Source organism: Pelophylax lessonae (genome assembly GCF_965119305.1).
Source record: "Pelophylax lessonae genome assembly, chromosome: 11".
Lineage (NCBI taxonomy): Eukaryota > Metazoa > Chordata > Amphibia > Anura > Ranidae > Pelophylax > Pelophylax lessonae.
Genome location: NC_138778.1, coordinates 149,413,127 through 149,435,923, shown reverse-complemented (window position 1 = coordinate 149,435,923; position 22,797 = coordinate 149,413,127). Strand labels below are relative to the sequence as shown.

The 22,797-nt window shown below is 44.9% G+C and overlaps 1 protein-coding gene across 1 annotated transcript in view; it reads right to left on the bottom strand.

Annotated features, from left to right (window-relative positions):
* The window catches only part of NPEPPS (aminopeptidase puromycin sensitive), a 217,681-nt gene that overhangs the window by 62,270 nt on the left and 132,614 nt on the right, over nt 1-22,797 (bottom strand). The window contains exons 9-11 of the mRNA XM_082271865.1: nt 19,790-19,904; nt 12,820-12,984; nt 1,381-1,485 (exon numbers count right to left, since the gene is read on the bottom strand). Of these exons, the coding sequence (XP_082127991.1) occupies nt 1,381-1,485; nt 12,820-12,984; nt 19,790-19,904 (385 nt within the window). The remainder of the gene's footprint in view (nt 1-1,380; nt 1,486-12,819; nt 12,985-19,789; nt 19,905-22,797) is intronic.

Here is a 22,797-nt window from a genome sequence, read left to right as displayed (position 1 = left end):
GAACTGATGTACAATTACAAGCATTTCATACGTGTCAAAGGCTTTTATTAACAATTACTTTAAAAGATGTACAGGATTCTTTTTTTCCCCCCAATTTATACTTACCTAGGTGGAAGCAGGATCGGTCTGATGCTGCATCTGTCCCATGGCGCCTCTACACTGAGAACTGAGCGATCAAACACCGCCGATCACTCAGTTCTGACAGCTCCCCGAGCAGAAAGCTGCTCGACAGCAGCTCTCTGCTCTGCTCCATCCTCGCTGATTGGAGCGCTAGGCTGTGGAGGGGCGGGGAGTTCTGTGGTCATGAGGACACTGCCTGGACTGACTTCTGTGACGTCAGCAGAGAGACTTCAGCCCGCTCTCTGCTGAAAATCGGTCACAGGAGTGCAGAACAAACTGCACTCCTGTGATTCATAGGAGATGTACAGCTAAACGGGCTTTGGCTGTACATGTCCTTTAAGTATATGCAAAGATTAAGCATTTGCAGTGTTGACCCTTTTTCAAAATCTCTGCAATTTACCCTGGCAAGCTGTCAACCAACTTCTGGACCATATCCTGTTAGCATTGGCCACATCTTGTTTACTGTTGGCATGACATAGGATTGATGGTAGCACTCCCCTTTTCTTCTCCAGACAAGGTTTTTCCGGATGCCCCAAACAATTGAAAAGAGGATTCATCAGAGAAAACAACTTCACCCCAGTCCTCAGCAGTCTAATCTCTGTATCTTTTGCAGAATATCAGTCTGTCCCTAATGTTTTTCCTGGAGAGAAGTGGCTTCTTTGCTGCCCTTCTTGACACCAGGCCATCCTCCAATCTTCCTCTCCCTGCGCGTGCAGATGCATTTACACCTACCTGCTGCCATTCCTGAGGAAACTCTGCACTAATGATGCCCCCATCCTGCGGCAGAATCAACTGTAGTTGACAGTCCAGGTGCTTGCTGGACTTTCCTGGTCGCCCTGAAGCCGTCTTCACGAATGCAGTGAAAACATTTTGTTATGGGATTAAGTTCATTTTCACGGCAAAGAGGACCTTTGCAAATTATCTGATCACTCTTCATAAGAATCTGGAGTATATGCAAATTGCCATAATAAAAACAGAACCAGCAGACCTTGTGAAAATTATTTGTGTCATTCTCACAACTTTTGGCCACAGCTGTACAAAGCCCCAGCTTAGGAGGATTCCTTCATTTACCTTGTTTGTGTCTATGGAGGAATCGGTTTAGAGGGTTGAACACAAAAAAAAAAAAGTCTATGGCCAGCTTTAGTGTCAGCATGACTTTTAGTCAGGCAAGTAGCAATTTTAGAAGGTCAGCAATGGCAGACACTTTTCGTAAAATATTGTGAAAAAAAAAAAACCCCACAGCAATCTCCAGCAATTTACCTCATCTCCAATGTAGTCATGGAGCATACGGATCACTGATGCACCTTTGCTGTATGATATGGCATCAAATATTTCATCCACTTCAGAGGGGTGTCCCACACTGACCTAGACACAGAAAGTAAAGAATATATAAGGAAAGATGTTAATACATAACCTAATAAATATCATACACACAAAAAAAAAAAAAAAAAATGAAAGGAGCACTTTTGAAAACACATCAGATCTCAATGGCGAAAAATATACTGGATATCTATATTGATATGGACTGGGTAATGTGTTAGGAACGTAAGGATGCCACATTTGATGGAAATGAAAATGATCAACCTACAGAGGGCTGAATTCAAAGACACCACGCAAATCAAAGTGAAAATATGATGCAGCAGTCCATTTTGATGAAATTTCATTGCAGCAACTCAAAATAGTACTCTGTAGTTTGTATGGCCCCCCACATGTTTGTATGCATGCCTAGCAACGTCAGGGCATGCTCCTAATTAGACAACGGATGGTGTCCTGGGGTATTTCCTACCAGATCTGGACCAGGGCATCACTGAGCTCCTGAAGAGACTGAGGTGCAACCTGGAGGCGTCGGATGGGGCAAAACAATGTCCCAGAGGTGCTCTATTGGCTTTAGGTAAGGCAAGGGTGGGGGCCATTCAATGGTATAAATTTGTTCATCCTTCAGCAACTGGCTGCATACCCAGGACCCAATGCACCAGCATCTGGCCTGACAAGGAGTCCAAGGATTTCATCTCGATACCTAATGGCAGTCAGGGTGCCATTATCTATCCTGTAGAGGTCTGTGCGTCCCTCCATGGATATGCCTCCCCAAACTATCACTGACCCACCACCAAACCGGTAATGCTAAACGATGCTACAGGCAGCATAACATTCTCGATGGCTTCCCCATACCCATTCATGTCTGTCACATGTGCTCAGGGTGAGCCTGCTCATCTGTGAAAAGCACAGGGCACCAGTGACGGACCTGCCAATTCTGGTGTTCAATGGAAAATGTAAATTGAACTCCACGGTACCATGCAGTGAGCACAGGGTCCACTAGAGGATGTCAGGCCCTCAAGGCCACCCTCATGAAGTCTGTTCCTAATTGTTTGGTCAGGCATTCACACCAGTGGCCTGCTGGAGGTCATTTTGTAGGGCTCTGGCAGTGCTCCTCCTGTTCCTCCTTGCACAAAGAAGCAGATACTGGTCCTGCTGATGGGTTAAGGACCTTCTACGGCCCTGTCCAGCTCTCCTAAAGTAACTGCCTGTCTCCTGGAATCTCCTCTATGCTCTTGAAACTGTGCTGGGAGACACAGCAAACCTTCTGGCAACGGCATGTATTGATGTGCCATCCTGGAGGAATTAGGCTGCCTGTGCAACCTCTATAGGGCCCAGGTATCGCCTCATGCTACCAGTAGTGACACTGACCAAATGCAAAATAAGTGAAAAACAGAAAAGATTAGTAAAAAAAAAAAAAAATGTCAGTGACCTCCACCTGTAAAACCATTCCCGTTTTGGAGGCGGTCTTACTGTCGCCCATCTAGTGCACCTGTTTCAATAACACCAAAGCAGTTGAAACTGACTAAGAACCCTCTTAACTGCTACTTAACTGACCAGATCAATACCCCAGGAGTTTAATTGACTTGATGCTATACTGTAATTAAAAAAAGTGTTCCTTGGATTTTTTTTGAGATAGTGAGTGTACAGCTTGTATAAGTGTAAATTTGCTGTCCCCTCAAAATAACTCAACACAGCCAATAATGTCTAAACCACTGGCAACAAAGGTGAGTACACCCCTAAGTGAAAATGTCCAAATTAACCATTTTCTCTCCTCGGCGTCACGTGACTCGTTAGTGTTATAAGGTCTCAGGTGTGAATGTGGAGCAGGTGTGTTAAATTTGGTGTTAATCGCTCTTACTCTCCCACACTGGTCATTGGAAGTTCAACATGGCACCTCATGGCAAAGAACCCTCTGAGGATGTGAACAAAAAAAAAAGAATTGTTGCTCTACCTAAAGATGGCCTAGGCTATAAGAAGCTTGCCAAGACCCTAAAACTGAATAAAAAGTTAAAAAGTGCGAATCAGGGCAAAGGATGTTAGAAAAACGCGGCCAAAGCTGACACTTGGCCTTTGATAGTGCCCAAAGCCAAACGCTGTTCAACCCCTTTTTGAAGAAGAGTCAAAACCCTAGCTACAGAAAACAAGCGAGGGTGCACTTTCAATGATTCTCACCATGAAAACTGGATTTTTGTAGGAACTTACCATAAAATCCTTTTCTCTGAAGTCCATTGACAGACGCAGCTCTTGAGCTTCTTAGACCACATGGTTATGCTGCCCCCTACAGGAGTAGTACTAGGCAGGGAAAAAATGTGTGCACAGATGACTAAGTCGCCGCCTTACAAACTTGCACTACTGAGGGCTGATGGCGAAAAGCCCAAGAGGCACTCAGCGCTCTAGTAGAATGCGCCTTCACAGGGAAAAGGAGGAACCTGGACCTTCAATGGATAAGCCTGAACAAACATCTGCCTTTTCCATCTGGATATAAATTGCAGCAGACGCAGCCAAACCTTTACGAGATGCCTCAGTACGGACAAAAAGAGCATCCGATTTCCTAAAAGACTCTGGATTTGGTCGGGTTTACCTGACGGTCACAGAGAGTGCAAAGCAATTTCCTTGGGATGCTTAGGCTCAGGACAGAGTGAAGGCAACGCAATGTCTTCATTTAGATGGAAATCAGACACCACCTTAGGGAGAAAAGACGGATTAGGTACCACTTTATCTCTGTGGACTACCAAATAAGGCGGACAGGACAGCGCCGCCAACTCAGACACTCTGCGGGCAGAAGTTATCACCACCAGAAAGGCATCCTTTTTGGATAAAGAAAGAGAAATTTCCCTAATGTTCTCAAAAGGAGGCTTTTGAAGAACAGACAAAACCAGATTGAGATCCCATGGAGGCAACGGGGATCTCCGCAGGGGAGCCGGATGACACCCCTCCTGAATAAAAGTGTGAATCAAGGCATTAGCAGCCAACGGACATTGGAAGTAAATAGCCAGGACCGACACTTGGCCCTTGATAGTGCCCAAGGCCAACCGCTGCTCAACCCCTTTTTGTAAAAAGGCCAAAACCCTAGCTATAGAAAACAAGCGAGGGTGCAGCTGCAGCGATTCACACCATGAAATGTACCATTTCCAAGTATGATGATAAATCTTCCTAGAAGTCGCCTTCCTAGCCTTCAACAGGCTAAGAATCACAGATTCAGAGAGACCCCTATCTCTAAACACCTGCCCTTCAACAGCCAAGCCGTTAAAGCCAGTGACCGTAAAGCAGGATGGAAGATCGGTCCCAGGGACAGCAGATCTCCCTCCCTGCCTCCTACAGAGGATTGGCGACCATTTTTACTAGGTCTGCGTAACAAGACCGACAAGGCCAGTCTGGAGCCATCAGAACTACCGGAATTCCTTCCACCGCCACCCTGCGGAGAAGCCTTGGCAAGAGTTTTTTGGGAGGGAAGGCATAGATCAGCCGATACTGGCTCTAAGGAGCCAAGGAGTCTGTGGCATCAGCCAGAGGATCACGGGACCCGGCCACAAACCTCTGGACTTTTTTGTTGAGGCGAGCAGCAAACAGGCCTACCTCCGGAGTCCCCCAAACCTTTACCCATTCCATAACTGTCTGATTCCAGAACAGACACAAAAATCAGTTTCAAGATTGAACCCGCCAACACATGAAGGTAGCAGGAAAGGGATTCCACCCACCTGTCCACCAGGTCCGAAAAGTAACACCGGGGAATCGTCCACAGGCACTATAGTAGATTTGTTAAACCTGGATACAGGGTGATCCACCTTAGGCGGTACCGTCCAACGGTTCGAAACCGTCTCTGCTAAGGGAGAATGGCGTTTAAAGTGCTGAGACACTACTACCACGTGCTGGATGCGCCGCCATTGTTCATTAACAAGAGCATGAAAATTCTCAGGACAAGGGAAAACTTTACCCAATTTTTGGGTTTTCCGGGAGCCAAAAGGACACCCGTGTCCCTGTCGGCGTGGGCTCATCTGACATTTTTAAAGTTTCCCTTACTGAAACAATAAGGGCTTCCACCAAAGCGTGTTCCCGCTATGCCGCTGAAGAGGACAGGTCATCTTCACCATCCGATTGCGAGAACAGCAATCCCTCAAGGAGGGGGCGTCTGTGGCGACCATATCAGCCACTGAATCAGAGGACCCCACCGATGACATTTCGGCTTTTACCCTTTTTCATCACAAAATCGACCTTGGTCGCCAGGCTTTCCAGTGCTGCCAAGGGTGAAACCACTGCCTGGGACTCCATAATTAGTTTAAAATAAAACAGGTGTACTGTCTCTTTAAGAGCGCTGAGCCCGGTCCCCACCGCCAATCACCAGGGAACGTGGAGTTCCGTTAAATAAATACAAATAGAGTGCGCAGGGATATGCCCACAGAGACCTCAGTACTTTACTAGCTGAGAAACCTCCAGAGCCGATCTGTGCAACAGGAAAGCGAAAATAAAAGTCACAGGTTATCACATTAGCCTGGGTGGAATGTGAAAGGTCACGCTGCCTGTGTAGCTCCACAGGGCTACCCAAAAATGGCTGCCAATGCAAATCAATGGGAAGCACAGGGAAAATGGCTGCACAATGCAGGTCAAAGGGGAAATTCTCCATATGCCCACATTAAAGGTGGTGGCCCCCACAGCTCGCCATGTGGTCAGGGGACCCCAAATTGGAGGCCACAGAGGATCTACAATAAGACCCCCAGCAGTAGCGCCCCCGCCCCCCCAGGTGAAAAACGCAATAAGGGGGCGGGGAGGCGGGCAGGGCACAGGGCCAGGTATTCTGACCGGCCAGGGGGATCTTTTAGGAAGTTCATCCCCAGGAGTGGGCCCACGTCCCCCCCAAGACTACTAAGGAATATGGGGGGGGGGTTGCATTTACTCACCATACCATGGAACGAGTGGGCTCCGCTCCGGACAGACCACCTCCCACCCAGAGTGGGGGAGCTGCTAACCGAGAGGTGTGCTGCAACTCAGGGCATTTTAGGTCGTCGCGTCCCAGCGATACATCCACTAGCAGGCTCGTCCCCATCCAAAACCAGGGCTCTGTTGTGGCGAGGCCTAGTGGGGGATTATAACCTGCTCACGCTCGTAGGACAAGCAGGGAGACCTTAAGGATCTAGATTATCCAGTGTGAAACCTCAGCAAGCTATCGCTTGTAGTTCATCAGGAGGAATCCCCCTGAACATTAACTAGCAGAAGTGAGTAAAGAAAATAAAAAAAATATTCTTAAAAGAATAAAAAAAATGAGACCAAAGTCCCAGCAGGAAACCTAGGTCCTACTCCTTCACTAGGCAGAAAAACTGGTATGCTGGAGCAGGGTGTGTGGGGTTATGCCTATAGGGACAGCCCCCGTAGGTGTGGTAAACTTTTTTTCCTGCCTAGTACTACTCCTGTATGGGGCAGCATAACCCAATGGTCTAAGAAGGGCTGCGTCTGTCAATGGGCGATCGATCTTTCTGGAAGTAGACTTCCTGGCCTTCAACAGTGTAGGAATCAAAGTCAGAAAGACATCTATCCTTCAATACCTGGCTTTCAACACCCACGCTGTTAAAGCCAGCGACTGTAAAGCAGGATGGAAGATCGGCCCTTGAGACAGCAGATCTTCCCTGAGAGGAAACCTTCAAGGAGCATCGGCGACAAACCTTACCAGGTCTGCGTACCAAGACCGTCGAGGCCAGTCTGGGGCCACTAGAATGACGGGAATCCCTTCCACCTCTATTCTGCGCAGCAGCTTCGGCAGGAATATTGAAGGAATCAGGGCAGATTTTTTTAAATTGATGTTCCAACCAAACTCTTGCAGTGTTCGGACAGTGACAGTCAAGTCGTCCAACAGGGCTGAGTGAGAGTCCGCCCTTAATAGCAGATCGTCCAGGTACTCCAGTACCCAAATCTCCTGTTGGCGCAGTAATGCCAACACCGGAGTCAGAACCTTGATAAAGACCCTGGGGGCGTAGGCGAGACCAAAGGGTAACGCCGCAAATTGATAATGCTCCTCTCCTATAGCGAAGCGGAGAAAACGCTGTTGTCCAGCACAGATAGAGATGTGTAGATATGCATCCTTGATATCTATGGAGGCCAAAAGGTCTGCCTGGTGTAGGGACGCCACTACTGTGTGAATGGACTTCATTCGCAAACCTCTGTACCTGCACAAAGGCGGTTCAAAGCCTTGAGGTCCAGGATTGGACGCACTTTGCCTTCCTTCCTGGGCACAGTGAACATGTTTGAGATAGGCGCAGACTGGACGCGAAGAAGCTGTCCGACGGTCAAGACTGGAATTCAATCTTGTACCCTGATCGGATCAGTTTGTGAACCCATTTGTCCTGCAACAAGTACGTACATGGTTCCGGAAAGAAGCGAAGACTCCCTCTCCCCCCACCCCCACCCCCAACCCAGAATTGGGTGAGGGCGCCCCTTCATGCAGACGAGGATTTGTCTGCAGATCGGGATTGGCCTGTCTTCGGTTTACCTGACCATGTCTTCTTGGAACTCCCAGAAGACCTGAATGGCTTTCCTTTTTCTTACGACCCGGAGGTACGAAAAAGCCGCCTATGAGAAATAAAAGAAGGCCCCCCATCTAGTACGTGGTGCCTTGCCTTACAGGATTGAGGGAGAAGAGTACTCTTCCCACCCGTAAGGCCTTTGATCAACTCATCCAGGGAGGATCCAAACAAAATCTGTCCCCAGTAAAGGGAAGGTCAGAAAGAGCCTTTTTGGAACCCTGATCCCAGACCAGCTTTTTAGCCACACCATGAGTCTAAAAACAATCCCCACCATAAACATTCTGGCTTCCAGCGACGCATCAAATACAGGGCCTTGCAAAAGTATTCACCCACTTGGCAATCTTCGTGTTTTGTAGCTTCACAACCTGGAATTAACATGGATTGTTTGAGGATTTGCATCATTTAATTTACAGAACATGCCCACAACTTTGAAGATTTTTTTTTTCATTTTACAAATAGGACAAAACAGCAGAAAAAGTCAATGTGCATAACTATTCACCCCCCTAAAGTCAATACTTTGTAGAGCCATCTTATGCGGCAATCACAGCTCCAAGTCACTTTGGATAAGTCTTTATGAGCTTGCCACATCTTACCACTGGGATTTTTGCCCATTCCTCCTTGCAAAACTGCTCTGGCTCCTTCAAGTTGGATGGTTTGCGCTTGTGAACAGCAATCTAAGTCTGACCACATATTTTCTATTGGATTGAGGTCTGGGCTTTGACTAGGCCATTCCAACACATTTACATGTTTCCCCTTAAACCACTCAAGTGTTGCTTTAGCAGCGTGTTTGGGTGCATTGTCCTGCTGGAAGGTGAACCTCCGTCCTAGCCTCAAATCACGCACAGAGTGGTACAGGTTTAGCTCAAGAATATCCCCGTTTTTAGCACCATCCATCTTTCCCTAACTCTGACCAGTTTCCCGACAGTGAAACATGGTGGTGGCAGCTTAATGCTGTGGGGATGTTTGGGTGATGTGATGGGTTTGCACCAGACATAGCATTTTCTTTGATGGCCGAAAAATTTTGGTCTGATCAGACCAGAGCACCTTCCTCCATACATTTTGGGAGTTTCCCACATGCCTTTTCGCAAACTCAAAACGTGCCATTTTGTTTTTTTGCTGAAAGTAATGGCCACTCTGACATAAAGCCCAATGCTATGGAGCGTACGGCTTATTGTTGGCCTATGTACAGATACTCTGGCCTCTGCTGTGGAACTCTGCAGCTCCTCCAGGGTTAACTTAGGTCTCAGTGCTGCCTCTCTGATTAATGCCCTCCTTGCCCGGTCCATGGGATGTGAAGTATGAATGTCTTAGAGGTGTTGTAATATTTGTAGGTTTCAATTGGTTACAGGGGGGTAAGCTGCCCACATCCCTAAACACAGAACACTAGAAAAAAAAGAATTCACTGGGATTTTTGTTTAGGACATACACAAATTAATGTATAAAAGCTTTGTGATTACAAATGCTCTTCGACATACAACAAAAAACAATTGATGCTGTTGCAACAAGTTTGTTGATCGGTATAAACGGATAACTACATTTTTCTGTCAGCCCTTGAGTTGGGGGAACAGAAATCAACTAACTTGCTGTAACCACATTAATGGTTTTAATGCTGTATGTCGAATATCATTTTAATGTGTATTGTTAAAGCTTATCGTGAATTTTATACATGAAGTTGTCTTTTGGTGGTATTTGATCACCACTGCGGTTTTAATTTCTGCGCTAAAGGAAAAAAAAAAAAAAAAAAGTCCAGGAGGCACTGAGCGCCCGAGTAGAGTGTGCCTTGACAGGGAAAGGAGGAACCTGACCCTTGATGGAATAGGCCTGAATCACCGTCTGTCTGATCCATCTGGAAAGCGGACAACCCTTTCCAAGGCCCATCCGTGAGCACAAACCGCGAGTCTGATTTCCTAAAAGACTCCGTAGCTGCCAGGTACATTCTAAATCGCCTGGACCACATTCAAGCAATTTTCTTTGGATGTTTTGGCCTGGGACACAGGGAAGGCAACACAATGTCTTCATTGAAATGAAAATCAGACAACCTTTGGAAGGAATAATGGACAGGGACAAAGAACCATCTTATCTCTGCGAACCACCCAAGTATAGTGAATGACAGGATAATGCCGCTAACTCCGACACACTGTGCGCAGAGGTGATAGCCACCTTCTGGGACAGGGTAAGCAGGGGGAATCTCCCAAAGATTCTCAAAAGGAGGCATCTGGAGGACTGAGCACTAAATTCAGGTCTCAATGCAGCAACGAGTACCACACTGGAGGGGCCAAGTGCCTAACTCCCTGAAGAAAAGAACACACCAGGTAGTATGTGGCCAAAGCCCATTGAAAGAATACTGCTAAGGCCAACACCTGACCCTTGAAAGTACTCAAGGCGAGTTTCTGCTTCTGCTCAACCCCCCATTGAAGGAAGGTCAAGATCCGAGCCACCGAGAAAAAGTGAGGATGAACCCCAAGAGACTCTCACCACGCAACGTACGACTTCCACATATTATGGCAGATCTTCTTAGAAGTAGATTTCCTAGCTTTTACAGCGTTGGAATCACCATCTCAGAAAAAAACTCTATCCATCAGCACCTGGCGGTCAACAGCCAAGCCATCAAAACCAGCAACTGTAAAGCAGGATGGAAGATTGGCCCCTGGGACAGCAGATCCTCCCTGAGAGGAAGCTTCCAAAGAACGTTGGCAACCAGCTGCACCAGATTGGCTTACCAAGCCTCGCGAGGCCAGTCCTGAGCCACCAAGATGACCTGCAATCCCTTTCTGCCTCAACCCTGCGTAGAAGTCTTGGCAGAAGCTGGAGAGGAGGGAAGGCGTAATTCAGATGATACTGATCCGATGGGGCCACCAATGCGTCTGTGGCGTCCAGAGGATTCCGTGACCAAGCCACAAACCTCTGCACCTTTCTGTTGAGCCGAGACGCAAACAAGATCCACCTCGGGAATGCCAATTGAGGTAATCAGCCTGCCAGTTTTCCACCCCAGGAATGTGTACGGCAGAGAAGGCTGAAACAAACCGTTTTGCCCACCTTAGAATGCTGGTTACCTCCAGAGCCGCCAGAACACTTCTTGTGCCCCTCTGGTGATTGATGTAAGCCAAGGCCTTGGCATTGTCCGATTGAGTGCATACTGGACATCCCTGAAGACAAATCTTTTCAATGGTCTGATTACTCGGAGTTCCAAGACATTGATTGGTAGTCTGGACTCTTCCAGTGTCCAGTTTGCCAGAGCAGAATTTTCTCAGAGGACGCCTCCCCAGCCGGACAGGCATTCATGGTTACCACTGTCCAATACAAGGGGAGGAATCACCGAAGAACAAAGCCACCATATCAGGGACGCCCTCGTTCTCCGGCTCAAGATTGTCCAGAGACTGGAGTTTAGTCCCATTTGGTCAGAATCTCCCTTTGCAGGTACCTCATATGAAACTGCAAACTGAATCGCCTTGCAGGTAGAAATCATCAGACCTAGCACCCGCATGCAAGTCCGGAGGGATGACCATCTGCTGAACAGCAGGAGACGAATTGCAGCCTGCAGTTTCTGGAGTTTGTCCAGAGGAAGGAGCACTATGGCTAAGGCAGAGTGAAGAGAGCGAACTTCTACACCCGTACAAAGCGGGGGGGGGGGGGGGGTCTGGCAGGACCCCCCCACCAGGCGGGCACCACTCCAGACAGAACCTCCTCTCCATCTTAATAGGAGGAGAAACGCAACTCGGGCCGAGACACGGTGGTAAACGACCTCGAAGATTTTTTTTTTTGTTGAATATATTTTATTAAGTAAAATCAAGAACAGGTACAAAAGGTGCAACAAGCATTCAACGTTCCCGTAAACAGCGCATAACATACAAAACAAGCGGAGAAAAGTGTGTATATCGTACACCAGATAACTGAATAAAACAAACTAAGCATAATCCAGCGAGCGCGAAGGCTCGCGGAGAGGTAGAGAAAGAAAAAAGAAAGAGGGAAGAGATCTTGCGAGGCATTTAACTTGCAGGCCAGCCCCCGTTCGGTGGGGCTATGTCGCAGCCAACCTAGCGCGGAGCGGAGGTCTGCACGCTCTCGCTGGCCAGACTGGGGTGACTACTGGATCTAGATTATTCAGCCCATTGCCCAGTCCAGCAGGTGATTGCAGATCTCACAGATTAAAAAAAAAAAAAAAAAAACTATCTAAAAAGAAATAAAATTGCGAAGACTAGAGATCTCAGCAAGGAACTAGGTCCTTACTCCTGACTAGGCGAAAAAAAAAAAAAAAAAAAAACCTGAGGACCTCTAGCAGAGAGAGGGAGTATACCCCCTGGGACTGCCCATAGACGTAGCCAGACTTTTTTCTGCCTAGTGTCCTACTCCTGTAGGGGGCAGTATAACCCAATGGTTAATAAGATCAGGCGCTGTGTGTCAATGAATGAAAGCGAAAGTTTTGCCTATAGTTCTACTTTAACTTTGTGCCTAGCCAGTGTTTTCTAACAGTGTGGGAGGTGTTTTTCCTAAGGGAAGGCATTGCTTTCAAGGAACACAGGATCGGTGTCTTTCCTACTGACAGAACAGCGATCTGCCTTGTTTACATATGCCGATCGCTGTTCTAACTCTGTACCAAATGATCAGCAGTTGCTGGCAGACATCGGATGCGCGGGACCCACTGTGTACAATCACAGTGGGAACGAGGAGCCGGTGGCACGTGTACAATACCCAGAAGTGCAGGAGGACGTGTATATGTACGTGATTCTGCACAGCGCAGCCGTCCTGTAGCAATAAATCTACTATAGGGCGGTCGGCAAGTAGATAAAGGTTTTGAAGATATCAACTTTTTACAAATTACCCATCTTGATCGGTTTTAAATCTGTCTTGGCAAAATAAAATGAAATGGAACCTCTATCGGATGGCTGTTATCAAGTGCATCCAGTTCTTGAGCACGAGTATAATCTGCAGAGACAAACTGCGTCCATATGTCATATTCTGGGAAGCAGTGATCCACACAGAGGTATTCAATCCAGGAAGCAAAACCTTCATTCAGCCATAAATGGGTCCACCATTCCTGCCAAAAAGAGGTAAAATTATAAATGTTAAATAATACTTTGAATTAGTGCTTGCGGTTTAAAAACTTCTCAATTATCTAGATTATGGTTTATGTAGGGTGCATACAGTATCACAGAAGAATGTGAAGATGCAATTGAGGATTTTGAAAGCAGAGGGCTTAAAAAAAAAAAAAAAAAAATTTAAAAAAGTAAATCCACAACTTTTACCTCCCTGTCACAAAACCCTGTTTAAGCAGTAGTAAACCGAGGCCTTTCTAAAAAAAAAAAAAAAAAAAAAAAAAAAAAAAAAAAAAAAAAAATCGCATACTAGCACATTAAGAAATAACTTACCTTAGATCAAAGCCCTCCAGAGGTGTGCTGTCATTGCTGACAGGGCTTTCATCTTTCCCTGGGTTTACTGGCTCCGGTCCTTTTAATAGCTAAACTGTGAAGCTGTAACTCCTGCACATGAGCATGGGAGTCACGGTTTATGGCACAGAGCTCTGAAGGCTGCATACAATGTGAAAATCTCAAACAGTTCAAGTTTAGGAGATATTCACTGTACCTACAGGTAAGTCTTATTATAAGCCTACCTGTAGGTAAAAGTTCTAAAGAGTTTAGCAATGCTTTAAGAGAGTGACACAAGACTTGAGAAAACTTCAAAATTGAACAGAACTATATAGATTTATTAACAACTGAACAGAGAAATAGCATTTACTACAATTCCTTCAAAACAAAATGACAAAGAAAAGTAAAAAGATATTTGGATGAATTTGAAATCTCAGAACATGAGCTTAACATTTGTTCTTTCATTATTTTAGATTTAATTTGAAGAGCAATGTTTTTTTTATTTAAGGAGTCAGTCTCCTTCCAGGTACAGGGTTCTGTGATGGGTGCTGCTTGTGCACCATCCAATGCAAATCTGTACCTGGGAGGGTCAGAGTGTGAGGTTTTTGTATCCATGTACCTGTGTTTATCATGGTACAGGTACATAGGGAACATTTTTACGTTTTGGTTAGGGTCCAAATTTTTACTGAATGATCTTTTTCAAATTCAGTTGTTGAAGACAGAGAAAACACTGCAATGTAGGGCAGTGCACAGCGCCAACAAACATTGCAGTGAATGACGTGTACATTCTGTACACTTCAAAATCAAGCTGCTACAAAATGAAAAAAATAAAAATAAAAAATTATTATATATATATATATATATATATATATATATATATATATATACACATACATCCTGTAGCTGCCCCAAATCCCTAATACAGAGTATACCATATGACCAATACCTTTGCAGGAACTGTGCTAAGGATTCAGAGAAGTTGGGGCAGCGATAAGCAATATGATAAACATTTTAAGGTTTAGAACAAACAAAACCTTAAGAAAACAGGAAAGCCTCTCCTCTACAAATTTATAACAAAAATAAAAATGGCAGAATAAGTTGGTTATGGAAATAGTCAGTCTGGGCCAGCTTGGTCCAGACTATTTAAGGCCCTGTCCACACGGGGTGGACTCTGCTTGGAGTCTTCCTGCTCAGTGGTAAATCTGTCCACTGATCCCTGCTAAGCAGGCAGATGGCTGGTCTGTGTCCACTCCGCTGCACTATGCAGAGCGAACAGAGACAGCTCGTCCTCCTTTACTGGCAGTCGGATGTAAACGGACCGCCTGTCCTTTCCCACCCAACTGCCATCCAATCTGTTCTGCTAGACGGATGGGGATCCCATAATCAAACATTTGTGAGCGATTCCAAAATGTCTGAATGTGTGGCTATACTAGTTTGTGTACCACTATACAGTGCATCTGGAAAGTATTCACAACACTTTCCATAATGTGTTATGTTACAGCCTTATTCCAAAATATATTAAATTCATTATTTTTCTCAAAATTCTACACACCATATCCCATAATGACAATGTGAAAGAGTTTGTTTGAAATCTTTGCAAATTTATTAAAAATTGAAAAAAAAAAAAAAAATGGACATGTACATAAGTATTCACAGCCTCTGCCATGACACTCAAAATGGAGTTTAGGTGCATCCTGTTTCCACTGATCATCCTTGAGATGTTTCTGCAGCTTGATTGGAGTCCACCTGTGGTAAATTCAGTTGATTGGACATGATTTGGAAAGACACACACCTGTCCATATAAGGTCCCACAGTTAACAGTGCATGTCAGACCTGGCTCCATCATCCGTGAATGGAAGAAGTTTGGAACTACCAGGAGTTTGCCAAAAAGGCACCTGAAGGACTCTGACCATGAGAAACAAAATTCTCTGGTCTGATCAAAGATTATACTCTTTGGCCTGAATGGCACGCGTCATGTCTGGAGAAAACCAGGCACCACTCATTGCCTAGCCAATACCATCCCTACAGGGAAGCATGGTGGTGGCAGCATCATACTGTGGGGATGTTTTTCAGAGGCATGAACTGGGAGACTAGTCAGGATTGAGGGAAAGATGAATGCAGCAATGTACAGAGACATCCTTGATGAAAACGTGCTCTAGACCTCAGACTGGAGTGAAGGATGATCTTCCAACAGGACAACGACCCCAAGCACACAGCCAAGATAACAAAAGGCCCTAAACATATAGCCAATATAACAAAAGGCCCTAAACATATAGCCAAGATAACAAAAGGACTGGCTACAGGACAACTCTGTGAATGTCCTTCAGTGGCCCAGCCAGAGCCAAACTTTAACCCGGTTGAACGTCTCTGGAGAGATCTGAAAATGGCTGTGGACTGAGGCTCCCCATCCAAAAACTGATGGAGCTTGAGAGGTCCTGCAAAGACAAATGGGAGAAACTGCCCAAAAAAAGGGGGGGCCAAGCTTGTAGCATCATACTCAAAAATACTTGAGGCTGTAATTGGTTCCAAAATTGCTTCAACAAAGTATTGAGCAAAGGCTGTGAATACTTAAAAAATTTGCAAAGATTTCAAACAAACAAACAAACATCTTTCACGTTGTCATTATGGGGTATTGTTTGTAGAGTTTTGAAGAAAAGAATGAACTAAATCCACTTTGGAATAAGGCTGTAACATAAAATGTGGAAAAAGAAGCGCTGTGAATACTTTCCGGATGCACTGTATGTTTTCATGTGTCATTTTGCTCACTTAGCAGCACAGGAGGTGGTCAATTGTTGGTCAGGGGAGGTCAAATGCAGGCAAGATGTGCCAATGAAGAAATTGCTAACCCCAGAAATGTCTCAAACTGATCTAAAATGCAAGCTGAATGCAGTGAAAGAAATGCTCACTACCCATCCACACAAACCCTTAAGAGCACTGAAACTGCTGCCTCCTCTCAGTTCTACTGCTGCTGTTAATTCTAATTTGAGGAGAACTTCTGGTATTACAGTTCTTATAAAAAAAGATACACAGAATGATTTTTTTTTTTTTTTTTTAATACAACACTAATCCCCCTGTTCACACCAGTGCGAATTGTGATGCGATTTGACAGTTCCAAATCGCATGACAAGTCACATCTCACTGCCGCCAAAAGAACCGTTCATATCGCCGTGACTCGTGTCGCAGCAATTGTGAAAGGTTTCTGCTCTACTTTTTTATCAATTTCATTGCAACTTGCATAGACTTATGTTAACTGAAGTCGCAAGCCGCAATGAAAGATCGGCAGTGCAAATCGCACTGAACCAGGGCTTAATTACATATTTATGTCCTCCTGGAGTTCACCTTTTAATATTTGATAAGAAAAATACTGTGCTAAGTGGTCAAATAACAGTTACTACATCTGCATTCCCAAAACAATAATACAAAATGTTACAAATACTGTGATCCAGATGTCAAAATATTGTGCAAACAATTAACAAGTGTAAAATATAATCCAAAATGAAGCTTAATAGTGCTCAACATAACCAATAATGTGTATATTACATCAAATCCAACATAATACACTGCGCAAAAAAATTAAAGGAACACTTTTTAATCAGAATATAGCATCAAGTCAATTAAACTCCTGGGGTATTGCTCTGGTCAGTTAAGTAGCAGAGGGGGTTGTTGTTCAGTTTCAACTGCTTTGGTGTTAAATGAACAGGTGCACTAGATGGGAAACAATGAGATGACCTCCAAAACAGGAATGGTTTTACGGGTGGAAGCAACTGACATTTTATTCCCTACTCATTTTTTCTGATTGTTTTTTACTAGTTTTGCATTAGGCTAGGGTCAGTATCACTACTGGTAGCATGATGCAATACCTGGACCCTATAGAGGTTGCACAGGCAGTCCAACTCCTCCAGGATGGCACATCAATTCATACCATTGCCAGAAGGTTTGCGGTGTCTCCCCGCACAGTCTCAAGAGCATGGAGGAGATTCCAGGAGACCGGCAGTTACTCTAGGAGACCTGGACAGGGTCGCAGAAGGTCCTTAACCCATCGGCAGCACCAGTACCTGCTCCTTTGTGCAAGGAGGAACAGGATGGGCACTGCCAGAGCCCTACAAAATGAACCCCCCCCCCCCCCCGCAGGCCACAGGTGTGAAGGTCTCTGACCAGACAATCAAAAAGACTTCCTAAGGGTGGCCTGAGGGCCCAACGTCCCCTAGTGGGCCCTGTGGAGCTTGATTGGCATTTGCCATTGAACACCAGAACTGGCAGGTCCGCCACTGGCGTCCTGTGCTTTTCACAGGTGAGAGAAGGTTCAACCTGAGCGCGTGACAAACCTGAAAGGGTCCGGAGAAGCTACGGAGAATGCTATGCGGCCTGTAACATCGCTTAGCAAGACCAGTTTGAAGGTGAGTCAGTGATGGTCTTGGGAGGCATATTCATGGATGGACGCACAGACCTCTCCTCTACAGGCTAGTAAAAAGGCACTCTGACTGCCATTCAGTATCGGGATGAACTCCTTGGACCCATTGTTAGACCCTACACTGGTGCAGTGGGTGCTGGGTTCCTCCTGGTGCATGACAATGCCCGGCCTCATGTGGGGAGAGTATGCAGCCAGTTCCTGGAGGATAAACGAATTGATACCATTGAATGCCCCCCCACGCTCGTTTGACCTAAATCCAATAGAAAACCTCTGGGACATTATATTTTGGTCCATCCGATGCAGCCAGCTTGCAACTCAGTCAGTTCAGGAGCTCAGTGATGCCCTGGTCCGGATATGGGAGAAAATAACCCAGGACACCATCCACCGTCTCATTAGGAGCATGCCCCAACATTGTCAGGCATGCATACAAGCACGTGGGGGCCATACAAACTACTGAGCACCATTTTGAGTTGCTGCAATTAAATTTCATCAAAGTGAACTAGCCTGCTGCATAATTTTTTCACTTTGATTTTTGGGGTGTCTTTGAATTCAGCCCTCTGTAGGTTTATCATTTTCATTTCCATAAAAGATGTGGCACCCTTTCATTGCTAACACATTACCCAGTCCATATAAATATAGATATCCAGCATGATATTTTTCCCCATTGAGATCTGATGTGTTTTCAAAGTGTTCCTTTAAATTTTTTTTGAGAAGTGTATATCCAAATTAACACCATATGTGAAAAATAATGAAAAGTTCATCCATGAATATCCATTTATTCGCCCTGTCACACACAGCCTCTTACCGACAGTGGAGACCCCAGATTATAGGCAGTCTATACAGCGCTTAGAGGTGTGCGGACTTGCGGTGTTAAACGTATCCACTTCTGGATCAGAGACCATGCCCACAAAAGACTGCACAGTAAACATCCTTTCAAAGGTATTACCCGGAAAAGGGGATCCTTTTTAGACTCTCTCTAAGTTATATACAGCACTTAAAGTGGAAGAAAAAGTAACTATTCCTAAAAATGTTCGCTCCCACCTCTACCATTTCTGCCTTACCTGTATATATAAAAATAAAAAAAAAAAAAAAGCGTGTCCTTACCTAATTTTAATCTGCTCTGGTCGTCGGCACTCCCTCCTCTCTCCTGCAGCAGCTGCTCACTGACACAAGGGAGCTGCGGGATCACATGACCGGACTAGAGCAGGTGAAAAATAATTAGGTACACACCTTTTGTTTTATACAGGTTAGGTTGGATAGATAGGAGGAAGAGGAGTGGAGAGGGAACATTTTTAAGAATAGATAGACTTAAGGCTTGTTTTCTACCTTAAGGGTTGCAATTGCAGCATAGTGATTGTACTCTACTGCTTTTTTTATTTGAGAGCAAGATTATATCCATATTTAGGGAAACCGTACATTTTTGGTGGTTTATTTTCTCTTAGTAGTTTGTGCAGTGAGGATGCTATCCACAATGCAAATTGCCACAATAGATAGAAGCTACGCATTTGTATAAGCCCTACCGTCAAAAATATGGCACAGAAAGCAGGACAATGTGACTCAAAACTGGTTTTCATGTAAATGTTACAAAAATAAATACTTTCTAAAAATGAATTTTTGCATCCTTATAACTAAGGCAGGCCATAGACGGTGCAAATTTCCACAGGTTGCAGGAAAGGAATTTGCACGATTCCCCCATCACCACAGACCGTGCTGACAGCAGAATCCCTCCCACTGAGCAATTGTCTGCTCCCAGCAGTGGGGGGCGGGGGAGCCATCCCCACTGGGAGAAGACCGTGATGATTGCTAGGGAGTATAGGAGCCGCTAGCGATAATCGCAAGTGAATCAGATAGGCTGGTTCTACTAAAATTGATCAAGCTCGGTACATTCTGCCTGCCCACACAAAGTTTGACTCTCAGCTTGTTCCTGCTGTCTTTGGCCGTCCTAAGAATGGCGTTTCAACAGGGACAATGGAGATTCCAAATAAATTCTAATATGAAATCTGCCTATAAGAAAAAAAAATTGGATAAAAAGTATAAAAAAAAAGAAATAGGAAAATCGTACTTACCATTGTGACTAGATTACCAAACCATTGGTGAGCCAATTCATGTCCAACAACGAGTGCTACCCACTGCCGGGAGGAAGAGCAAGAGTTCTTTGGATCAATGAGAAGAGCGGTCTCCCTACAGTCAAGAGAAAGAGAGGGCTCAATACATTACACAACAAGAAAAAGCTACTAGGGGTCAATATACTGTACGACTTTAGACCAGTGTGAGGTTAGATCTGATTAACATTATGAAATCCAGTTTTACAGATTATTCCCTGGAGCTGGCTGAAAACCAACATGAAATCTCACTGATGTGAGGAAATACTAGTACCGGTAAAACGAGCAAAAATAATAAGCTATTTACTATAAAAGCAAAAAAAATACACACACACTTGCAAAATTACAAAGCAAGTAAAATATACCCTGATGTATCTAGGTATGCAATAAATGTGATACCTTCAGTGTGCTCCTCTTTTTAGGATCCAGTAATAAAACTTATTACCATAAATTAGCATGACCGAAGAAGAGAACCAAGTACATGTTATGCAGGTACCCTCTTAGACCCTGAACGTCCAAACCTGATCCTTTTGGCCCTTAGAGGCCCCTGCAGACAGTAGCCTGTGTTTTCCTTACCTATGCGCTTACTGAGACCATTCTCTAGACTGAGTTCCAGAAGTAATGGGGGCCTTTTTTTTTTTTTTTTATATAAGGTATCTTGCTAAGGAACAATATTAAAGGTGTCAAGTAATTTTAAGGAAGTTTTAGGAGAATGAATATGAGAGTATGGATTTGTAAAAGGACTAATAGCAGTAATCTCTAGCAGACTCTTGTAGTGTATCTCTAGTCTATAAACAAATGGCCAATGCAATGCCCCACCTCCAACTGGCCTTTGCAGCAAGGAGCACATGGAAGTGCGACTCATGTCAAAATCACAGAAAATTCCCAACTCAATTTGCTAACCAGCCTGCAACCAACCACATTATCCTAACAGTATGCGTTAAAATAGGGGTTTAGAGAAAGGAAATCCCTGTTTTAATGCATGATGTTAAACAGGCTAATTCGGTTGTTTGTAGACTGGCCAGTACGTAGAGCTGGGAATTTTTTGTTTGACATGCGTCGCCCCTCCATGTGCTCCTTGATGCAAATGTGGTATATAGGTGCCCATTTGTTTGTACTGTTGGAATACTGGTGAGGTGAAACACTATACACCTTTGCTGCCCCTGTGCCTTTAACCACTTGCCGACCGGCGCAAGTATATATACTGCGGCGGTCAGCCCCGTGCAGGCAAAGTGACGTACCGGTACGTCACTAGCCTGTGAGCAAATAGGGGGCAAGCGCCGGAGGCACGCTCCCGCCCCCGCTCGTTCACGGACACCTCCGCGCGAGTGACCAGCGGACCCGATGTCCGCCGGTCACTTGCGATCGTCAGTTACAGAGGGAGAAAGGCCGGCGGCTAAAGTAAACACAGCCGCCTGTCATTCTCCCCTGTGTAACAGCAGAGATCAAACGGTCCTGCTATGTAGGACCGTAGATCTCTGCTGTTACATGAACAGCCACATCCCTGCACAGTTAGAAACACGCCCCTAGGGACACACTTAACCCCTCCTTCTCCAATAAAGTTAACCCCCTTCCCTGCCAGTGTCATTTTTACAGTAACAGTGCATATGTATAGCACTGTTACTGTAGTAACGTCACTGGTACCCCAAAAGTGTCAAAAATGTCAGTCAAGGGTCCGATCTGTCCGCCGCAATGTCGCAGTCCCGAAAAAAAAAAAAAAAAAAAAAAAAAAATCGAAGATCGCCATTACTCGTAAAAAAAAAAAAAAAAAAAAAAAGAAATCTTTCCCGTAGTTAGTAAACCCAATAACTTTTACGCAAACCAATCAAAATACGCTTATTGCGATTTTTTTTACCAAACATATGTAGCAGAAAACAAATTGGCCAAAAATGTTAAAAAATTTTGATTTTTACTTTTTTTTTTGGGGGGGGATTTCATATAAAAAAATGTGAAAAATATTGTTCTTTTTTCAAAATTTACGCTCTTTGTTTATAGCGCATGATCAAAAACAAAAAAAAAAAACAAAAAAACAAAAAAACCAATCGCACAGGTGATCAAATACCACCAAAAGAAAGCTCTGTTTGTGGGGAAAAAAAAGGACATCAAATTTGTTTAGGTACAGCGTCGCACGACCGCGCAATTGTCCGTTACGCAGTGCCGAATCGCAAAATAGGGCCTGGTCAGGAAGGGGGGTAAAATCTTCCAGGGCTTAAGTGGTTAAGGAGAGGTGAGCTCCCTCCAGGTTTACCTGCCCTCGGCCTACCCATTATAATGCATGTCCTTTTACTATGGAGGCTAAAAAAAAAAAAAAAAAAAAAACTGGCTTTTTGTATTACCGTAAAATCCTTTTCTCTGATGTTCATTGACGGACACAGCTTCATATATTCATTGACAGTTGGGTTGTGATGCTCTTCCTAGGAGTAGGACACTAAGCGGAAAAAGGTTTGACAAAAGTTAACAAGGCTTGACTACACCCATGGGCAGTCCCAGGGGGTATACTTCTACTTCCTGCTCTAGGATCTAAGTTTGTAACAAGCAGTGTCAGAAGAATACATAACCCAACTCCACAGAGGTGGGTGCTGTGTCCTTCAATGAACATCAGAGAAAAGGATTTTACAGTAAGACAAAAATCCAGTTTTCTCTTTCGTTCATTGACGGACACAGCTTCATATCTTCATTGACAGTTGGGACATCCCAAAGCAGTGTCATCATGAGGGGTGAGCACACAGCAAAAAATAACAAAAAGGCTAAACCTAGCCAACCAGGTAATCAAAGAGCCCAACCAGGATCAACTGGGGCTCACCTACCAGAAAAAAATACACCCTCAAGAGGTCGCAGTCTCCACAACAGCAGCCTGCAAGACTTTGCAGCCAAAAGCAGCACCCGCAGATGCCAGGACATCCACTTTGAAAAATTTGGTGAATGTATGCACAGACGACCAGGTACCCGCCTTCCACACTTGGACCTCCGAC